The following is a 9,824-nucleotide window of genomic DNA, read 5'->3' as shown; positions in this document are numbered from 1 at the left end:
CAGAGACTGCCCCACCCAGGGATCCATCCCATAATCCACCAGCAAATGCAGACACTATTGCATATGCCAGCAAGATTTTGCTGAAAGGACCCTGATACAGCTGTCTCTTATGAGGCTATGCCAGTGCCTGGCAAATACAGAAGTGGATGCTCAAAGTCATCTATTGGATAGAACACAGGGCCCCCAATGGAGGAGCTGGATAAAGTACCCAAGGAGCTGAAGGGGTCTGTAACCCTATAAGAGGAACAACACTGTGAACTAACCAGTACCCCCTGAGTTCTTGCCTCTAGCTGCATATGTAGCAGAAGATGGCCCATTCAGCCATTATTGGGAGGATAGGCCCTTGGTCTTGCAATGATTATATGCCCCAATACAGGGGAATGCCAGGGCCAGGAAGCGGGAGTGGGTGGGTTGGGGAGTAGGGCAGGAGTAAGATATAGGGGAATTTTGGGATAGCATTTGAAATGTAAATAAATAAATAAATAAATAAATAAATAAATAAATAAATAAATAAATAAATAGGGCTGCTATGAACATACTGAAGCATGTGCCCTTATTACATGTTGGAGCATCTTCTAGGTATATACCCAGGAGTGGTATCGCAGGGTCATCATGTAGTAATATGTCCAATTTTTGGAGGAATCGCCAAAAACTGATTTCCAGAGTGGTTGTCACAACTTGCAATCTCACCAGCAGTGGAAAAGTGTTACTCTTTCCCCACATCCTATCCACCATCTGCTGTTACCTGAGATTTTCATTTTAGCCATTCTGATTGCTGTGAGGTGGATTCTCAGGGTTGTTTTGATTTGCATTTCCCTGATGACTAAGGATGTTGAACATTTCTTTAGGAGCTTCTCGGCCATTTGGTTTTCCTCAGTTTCAAATTATTTGTTTAGCTCTATACCTCATTTTGTAATAGGGTTATTTGTTTCTCTGGAGTCTAACTTCTTGGGCTCTTTTTATATATTGGATATTAGCTCTCTATCAGATGCAGGGTTGGTAAAGAACGTTTCCCAATCTGTTGATTGCTGTTTTGTCCTATTGACGGTGTCCTTTGCCTTAAAAAAAATTTGCAATTTTATGAGGTCCCATTTGTCAATTCTTGATCTTAGAGCAAAAGCTAATGGTGTTCTGTTCATGAAAATTTGCCATGTTACCCATGTGCTCAAGACTCTTTCCAACTTTCTTTTCTATTAGTTTCAGTGTATCTGGTTTTATTTGGAGGCCCTTGATCCACTTGGACTTCAGCTTTGTGTAAGAATGGATCAATTTGCGTTCTTCTACATGTTAACTGCCAGTTGAGCCAACACCATTTTTTGAAAATACTGACTATTTTCCACTGGATGGCTTTAGTTTCTTTGTCAAAGATCAAGTGACCGTAAGTGTGGGTTCATTTCTGGGTTTTCAATTCTATTCCATTGATCTACCTGCTTGTCACTGTACCAATCCATCCAGTTTTTATCATAATTGTTCTGGAGTACAGCTTGAGGTCAGGGATAGTGATTCCCCCAGAAATTCTTTTATTGTTGAAAATAGTTCTCACTATCCTGGGTTTTTTGTCACTCCAGATGAATTCAGAAATTGGTCTTTCTATCGCTATGAAGACTTGATTTGGAATTTTGATGGGGATTGCTTTGAATGTGTAGATTGCTTTTGGCAAGATGGCCATTAATACTATATTAATCCTATCAATCCGTGAGCATGGGAGATCTTTCTATCTTCTGAGATCTTCCTTGATTTCCTTCTTTGACTTGAAGTTCTTGTCATACAGATCTTTCACTTGCTTAGTTAGAGTCACACCATGCAATTTTATATTTTATGTCACTATCCATGAAAGGTGATGTTTCCTTAATTTCTTTCTCAGTCTGTTTATCCTTTGAGTAGAAGAAGGCCACAGATTTGTTTGCATTATTTTTATATCTGCCCACTTTGCTGAAGTTGTTTATCAGGTTTAGAATTCTCTGGTGGAATTTTTGGGGTCACTTAACTATACTATCTTATCATTTTCAAGTAGTGATATTTTGACTTCTTCCTTTCCAGTTTGAATCCCGTTGACCTCCTTTTGTGTCAAATCACCCTGGCTAGGATTTACATACTATATTGAACATGTAGGGAGGACGGCCATATCTAGTCCCTGATTTTAGTGGGATTGGTACAAGTTTCTCTCCATTTAGTTTGATGTTGGCTACTGCTTTGCTGTATATTGCTTTTATTATGTTTAGGTATGGGCCTTGAATTCCTGATCTTTCCAAGACTTTTATCTTGAAAGGGTGTTGAATTTTGTTAAATGCTTTCTCAGAATCTAATGAAATGATATTGTGTGGATTTGTTCTTTGAATTTGTTTATATAGTGGATAATGTTGATGGATTTCCATGTTGAACCATCCCTGCATCCCTGGGATTAATCCTACTTGATTATAAGATGAAATATCAATTCTGAACATAAATGTCTCAAATGTAAGGGCATCCACATTCATAAAAGTATCTTCAGTAAAGCTCACAACACACATTGGACATCACACAATAATGGTTGCTGACTTCCACACCCCAATTTCACCAATGGGCATACTATTAATACAGAAAGTAAAAAGAGACAAAGTGAAACTAATAGAAGTTATGAACCAAATGAATTTAACAGACAGATACAGATTATTTTGCCCTAAACAAAAGAATATACCTTTTCTTAGCACCTAGTGGTACCTTTTCCAAAACTGACTATACAATTGGACAGAAAAGATGCCTCAAGAAATCGAAGAAGATTGAAATAATTAAGTGAATCCTATCATATCACCACAAATTATGGCTAAACTTCACTAACAACAGAAAGCCCAAACAATCTTGGAAACTGAGCAATTCTATACTCAGTGATCACTTGGCCAGGGAAGAAATAAAGAAAGAAATTAAAGAATTTCTAGAATTGAAAGAAAATGAAGACACAGCATACACAAACCTATGAGACACAATGAAAGCTATGCTAAGAGGAAAATTCATAGCATTGGGTGCCTTTATAGAGAAATTTCAGAGATCCTACAGTAGCAATTTAACAGTACACCAGAAAGCTCTAGAACAAAAAGAAGTAAATACACCATATATAGAATGTAGGAAATAATCAAACTGCAGCAAATAAATCAACCAATTAGAAACAAATAGAATGATACAGAGAATCAACAAAACCAAAAGCTGATTCTTTGAGAAAACCAACAAGATAGATAAACCCTTAGCCTAACTAAGGGCAGAGAGACAGTACCTAAGTCAACAAAAATCAGAAATGAAAAGGGAGACATAACAATAGCAACTGTTGAAATTTTAAAAAATCAACAGATATTACTACATAAACTTATATGCCACAAAACTGTTTAGGGGTGGGTGGGTGTGCATGTGTGCGCACGCGTGCGTGTGTGTGTGTGTGTGTGTGTGTGTGTGTTTGTGTGTGTGTGTGTGTGTTGTATTTGATTTTCTATTTCACTGTGTTATTATTTTTATTGTTTTCTTTCTAGAAACAAGTTTTCTCTACCCTTTTATAACCCTGACAGTACTGGACATCACAATGTAGATTAACCTGACATAGAACACAGAGGTATCTATCTTCCTCTGCCTCTTATGTGCTGGAATTAAACACATGTTCTCCCATGTCCAGTTAATCTTTAACTCTCTCTAATTCTCTCTTCTCTTTCATTCTTTGGTCCTTCCTTTCTTTTCCTGAGTTAGGGTTTTCTTGTGTAGCCCTGGATATCATGAAACTCTCAATTACATTAGGCTTCATTAGTTCCCTGAGTGCTGGGATTAATGCTGAGCTTATGAAACATGTCTACCCTGTTTTCTTATTTATAATAATAATTTACTTACTTTTAAATTTTTAACTGTATTCTAAAGACACAGAGAGGAGTGTGGCATGAATTTTGATGGATAGAGATATAGGAATAAAAATTTTAAAAATTAAAATGTTTTGATTATAAAAGAAAGATATTAACATGTTCATACACACGCTATGGAAAGTAGAGTCCAAATTCATTGTATGAACACAATATGGAAGAATCAGATAAAACTGTGTTCAATTTGAAATACAGTTTTTACTATTGTATAGGAATTGCACATTTTATGACATACTATGTGTTGTCAAAACATGAATCTAAAAAAATGGATGAAATCTCCATTATAAAGTTTCCATCTCCAACATTGCTTTGTGTTTGGAAGCTTGGGGTCCTTCTTTGGCTTTATTGTGAAATATGTAGTAATAATAGCACCCCAAACTATGTTTTTAAACCTTTGTTGATGTGCTTAAAGTTGTCAAAATAATACTCAGCATTATAAATATATAGATAGACAGATATGCATTTTAATGTATACTATCCAATGGCCAAAAGTATTTATTTTTCTTATTTTTCACAAGCCTGATAAATGAACTATCTATTTGACATAAATTTTATTGTATTTTGGCATTTAAAATTATTATTAACTCTAAAATGTCATCCAAAATATTTTGAGCATATGCATGCACACTGACGCCTCCTCCTATAACCACTCTCTGTCTTTATCTCTCTACCCAACTATTTGCACTTCTTTTATTTTTTTCCAGTTTATTGCAGTTTATATTCACTAAGTATATTGTAATTGGTGACATCCCTTGGGTGTTGTTTACCACCTTGGGGTCACAAGAGTGAAGAAACTGACTATCTTTTCCCAATAACTATCAAATCTTGATAGCATTTCAGATATGGGTGAGATTTTGTGCCCACTTCCTTCTCCATACTGCTATTTTATCTTCTTTGGCCACACATGGTCTTGTACATCCTTTTATAATCATTGAGTTCAAATGTGCAATTACCCTGTTGTGGACAAGAAATATGGTTTCCTCAAGGTTATCTGCAGCTTTGGACCTTACATTCTTTTAAGTTCTCTTTAGCTGTGGTCTCTCAGCCTTTTTGGGAGGGGTGTAATGCCCAAGCTCTGTTTATGACCAGGCACTTCATAGTCCATTACCCTCTATGTTGCAATCACTCATTGCTTTCTTTGTTATTTGCCATCTACTGGGGAAACAAACTTATGAGGGCTGAGGAATGCAGTCAATCCACAGCAATAGCAACAAGTCACTAGGGGTTAATTTTATACTGAATCCATTTAGAAGAATAAGAATACTAAGTTCACTGCTTGGATTTATGACTCATCTAGTCACAGAGACTTGGCCATTTTTATAGTTATGAGTATGTGTTCCATACCATGGAGGGACCCTTATATCAAATTAGACAAAGGTTGATTCCACATATAGCAAGTGTCTATTTTTGTTACAAAGGGCTTATTGTACAAGACCATTCACTACTTTATTTATCATGTGTCAAAGATTTGTGAGAGTAGTAGTTACTTTAATTTTATTTTCCTTGATATCATGCATAGCACTTTTCAGCACCATGAGTCTAGCCAGGAAAAATAGAAAGCCCATTTGAGTAACAGCTCTATTTCTCCATGTTCCATAATTAAAGTCTATAGTATCATCAGCATTAGAGTTTAAAATCAAGTTCTGAAGGACCTAGTCTTGTACATTCTTGATATGTTCTAGATAATGAATATGAAAGATGTATGGTATTTTACTTTCTTTTTAATTAATTAATTTAATTACATCTCAAATGTAGCCCACCTCATGCTCCCCTCACAGAGTCTATCTCCCATCCTCATTTTCTCTGAAGGAGTGACACTCCCTCCAACGTACACTATCCTCCTTCCAGGTGCAACAAGTCTCCATAGAGTTAGGTGTATCCTCTTCCCATGAGGCCATACAAAGCAGTCCTGTTAGGGAACATTTTCCAACAGTCAGGAAACAGCTTTAGGGACAATCACCACTTCAGTGGTTGGGGGACCCACATAGAGACTGAACTGTACATCTGCTACATATGTTATGAGGGCATTGAGCCAGCCCATGTATGTTCTTTGGTGGGTGGCTCAGACACTGGGAATTCTCAGTGGTCCAGGTTACTTAACATTGTTGGTCTTCCTATGGTGTTGATAAGAAGGCTCTTGATATGTCTAATAATAACTTGGTGTGAAAAAAATTTATTCTCTTGATGATGCAGAATAGCATTTCACTTAGTGTCAGTGTGTTGTTCATAGAGTTTCTTTAAGGTTATATTTAGAGAACTGTGTTGCAGTTGTCCATGGAAATACTTCTTTAAATATTTTTCAGGGTTGTTAAGTTTTCATGAGTATGGAAGTTTCTGATATTTCTGTTGTTATTGAAGTCCAGCAATAATTCATGAAGATCTGAGGTTATTTCAATCTTGTATCTGTTGAGGTTTGATTTGTGATTAATTAAATGGTCAATTTTGAAGAAGGTTCCATGTGCTGAGAAAAAGGTATATTCTTTTGTGGATGAGGGAAGTGTTATATAGATAGCTGCCATTTGAATCATAATCTCTGTTAGTTTCGGTATTTCTCTGTTCAGTTTCTATCTCAATGATATGTTCATTGGTGAGAGCTGACAGGCAAATGAATGGAATTAGAAAATACTATCCTGAATTAGATAACCTAGAAACAAAAGGGCATACATGTTATGTATTCCATGAGAAGTGGATATTAGCCAAAACGTTCAGAAAGTCCATGATGCACACCATAGACCCATAGACGTTAAACAGAAAGTAATGCTGCCATGGGTAGTAACTACTTTCCTGTATGTGACTAATCCTTCAAAGAACTGAAGCACCTGGCTGGGACTTAAGGTGTAGCAGCATTTGGGGTGTAAATAATTAAATGAATAATTTAAAAAATTAAAAATTAAATTTCTCTGAAAGCAAAAATAAAAATAAAATATTAAAATTAATTGAAAAAAATGTGTTGCCTTATAAAGCGAAAGGATTATAAGGTGAGTACAAGTATAAGGGCATGAGTGACAATCTTTCAAACCACATGAATATACTCTTGTAATCTAATGATCATATGGAAGGTACAGACAAGTATATGTGACGCCCTGAAAGTGTTGTGGCCAGAGCGCCAGGTTTTTATGCTGAAAACAGTGAAGAAAATGGAGGGTCAGACGATAGGGTGCTCTTCTTCAAACCACTGGAAACAGAGAGGCAGAAAGGATCTTAGTGATTTCCAGGCCAGATTGGATTTACATAATGTGTACCATGCCATTCAGTGCTACATGGTCAGACTCTGTCACAACCAGTCATTTAAATCAGTTGGTCAGTCAGTCAATAACTAGACAAATGACTAAGAGTTTCTGTGTGAAATAATGTGGATAGTTTTGACCGTGCATATCTATCTTCACTATCTTTCACTCATAGTTACTGAGACTTGGGAACCTGTACCTACACAGAGACTCACATTCAGATAAATAAAGCAATCAGCCATAAATACACAAAAAGGTAAAATAAATTTGGGTGTAGAGTCACATGAATTAATCCCATCAATTGAGATGCAGAGGCAGGAAAACCCCCATGAGTTCCAGGCCAACCTGGTCTACATAGTATATCCCAGGCTACCATATTCAAAATATCATAGAATTAACACCTGTAACAACTCATTATTTGAATGAACTCTGTGCTGTTCTTTAAATAAGATATTGTCAGAGAAAACTGTGATTGCGTGAAGATATGATGCTACTTTATAGTAGATTTAGTGGGATTTTAATCTAGCAATATGATTGCTCTGGCTAGAATACAGACATGCCCTTAGTATAAGACTTTAATCTCAGGAAACAGAAACAAGCCGATGTCTGAATTCAAGGTCAGGCTGGTAGACAGCACACTTTTTTTCAAGAAAAAAAAAAAAAGGTTACATCCATCCAGGAGTGGTGTGATTAACTCCTGCACTCAGGAGACAGAGGCATGGAAGTCTCTGAGTTCTAGCCATTTAATTTGGTTGTGTTAGTGAGTTGAGAAGCAATTCAATGGGGTGGAGTTCATGGCAGTTCAGTGAGTAGAGCTCAGAGGCAGGTTTTACAGGGACCGTTTAACAGAGATAGTTTGCAGAGAGAATAATTTACAAGAGATGAAGAAAGAACAAGCTAAAAAATGAGATGAAGCCAGATTAGAACAGACTGAAATAGTTTGAGCACAAGGAGAGCAACTCAGTTAGAAGCTGAGAGAAGTCAGATTGAGTCACTCAGCTAGAAGAAGACTTTGAGCCCAAACACCTAAGTTGAACTAGGCAAACACTGTTCAGAAAGAACCAGAAAGGCTGAGCTTACTCAGAAGAAAGCCTCAAAGATGATAATTACATCAGAGAAATAAAAATTACATTTACAGGTAGTGGTGGACAGGTACCAAGATACCAAGATGTGTGATGTTTTCTTGGAACCAAATTCTTTACTCCACATTCCTTTTTAAATTTTACCACACATAAATGATAAATAAAGCAAAATAATAAATTAGATTCCCCAAAAACATAATGGTTGAGTGTTAACACTGTAGATCTTACTTAATCTTATCTACTTAAATTGCCAGTACTAATTACAGTTATTAATGAGAAGAGATTAAAATGATTTTATAGGAACATTGTCATGTAAATCATGAAAAAGTGATAAAACAAAATATAGTCTATATCTTCTTCCTGCGTAATTTCATGAAATCTGTGCAGGTATAAATTCAAAAACTACCAGTTTCTTCTGGCACTGTTATTTGCTATTGAGGAGATCAACAGAAACCCTCATCTTCTACCCAACATAACTTTGGGCTTTGACTTCTATAATGTTCGATTTACTGAAAAATCTATTCTTGAAGGTCCTCTGACTTGGCTCACGATGTTGCCATATGCTATACCTAATTATAGCTGTGAGAATAAGAGTAACTCACCTGCTGCCCTCACAGGAACATCATGGTCAACATCTGCTCACATTGGGACTCTGTTACAACTCTACAAAATACCTCAGGTAAGGAGTGGTGTGTAGGAACTAAGTCTGAGTTATACTTTGTTGATGTCAGGTAATGTAAAATAGGGAATTGAGTTAATCTGTTATCAAAGGAAACTATGAAGGTGCATTTGTAATTTTAGTACTTGAAGTATGAATGAAGGATAGGTGGATGAGACCATCTAGGTTATTTAAACTGGAGACCTATTCTTAATGTGGGAGGAAAACTCTAATGGGGTTCTCTTTAAAACATGATGACCCTTTCCATCTTTTGATTCAAGACTGAGATTTTGTTTGATGCCAATATTCTTGTCCTTGTATCCAATTTTGTTTTTCTGCAGCTCACTTTTGGGCCTTTTGATTCTATTTTAAATAACCAAGATCAGTTTAATTATCTCTATCAGATGGCTCCCAAGGACACATTTCTGTCTCTTGCCATAGTTTCTTTGATGCTTCATTTCAGCTGGTCCTGGGTTGGTCTGATCATTCCAGATGACCACAAAGGGACACAGATTCTGTCTGACTTGACACAAGTTATGGAGAGAAATAGCATCTGCNTAGCCTCTGTGCAAATGATNCCTGGNGTCTGGAATTCATTTTCNAATGCATTATGGAAAAGTNTGGAGCAGATTAAGGAATCACCAGCAAATGTGACAGTTATTTGTGGTGACATTGTTTCTTTACAAGGTTTAATGCGACATATTGCACAGTTGTTAGTGACTTGGAAAGTCTGGGTCTTAAACTCTCAATGGGATGTTGACACCCATACTGATTANTTCATGTTAGAGTCTTTACATGGAAGTTTCATTTTTTCACACCACCATGAAGAGATGGCTGAGTTTGCGAGTTTTATTAGAACAGTTAACCCCTACAAATANCCAGAAGACAATTATCTTCCTAAGTTTTGGTATTTATTTTTCAAGTGCTCATTTTCTGAGTTTGATTGTCAATTTTTGGAAAACTGCCCACCCAATGCTTCTTTGGA

At 36.5% G+C, this 9,824-nt stretch overlaps 1 protein-coding gene across 1 annotated transcript in view; it reads left to right on the top strand.

Annotated features, from left to right (window-relative positions):
* Window positions 1–9,824, top strand: part of LOC110315848 (vomeronasal type-2 receptor 116-like) — a gene marked incomplete at its 3' end in the record, with an annotated part of 23,915 nt that overhangs the window by 3,403 nt on the left and 10,688 nt on the right. The window contains exons 2-3 of the mRNA XM_021189796.1: window positions 8,569–8,860; window positions 9,181–9,824. The exon at window positions 9,181–9,824 is cut by the window's right edge and continues 139 nt beyond it. Of these exons, the coding sequence (XP_021045455.1) occupies window positions 8,569–8,860; window positions 9,181–9,824 (936 nt within the window). The remainder of the gene's footprint in view (window positions 1–8,568; window positions 8,861–9,180) is intronic.

The sequence above is a fragment of the Mus pahari genome, unplaced genomic scaffold (assembly GCF_900095145.1).
Source record: "Mus pahari unplaced genomic scaffold, PAHARI_EIJ_v1.1 scaffold_4761_1, whole genome shotgun sequence".
In the NCBI taxonomy this organism is placed as follows: domain Eukaryota; kingdom Metazoa; phylum Chordata; class Mammalia; order Rodentia; family Muridae; genus Mus; species Mus pahari.
This window is presented reverse-complemented; position numbering and strand designations above follow the sequence as displayed.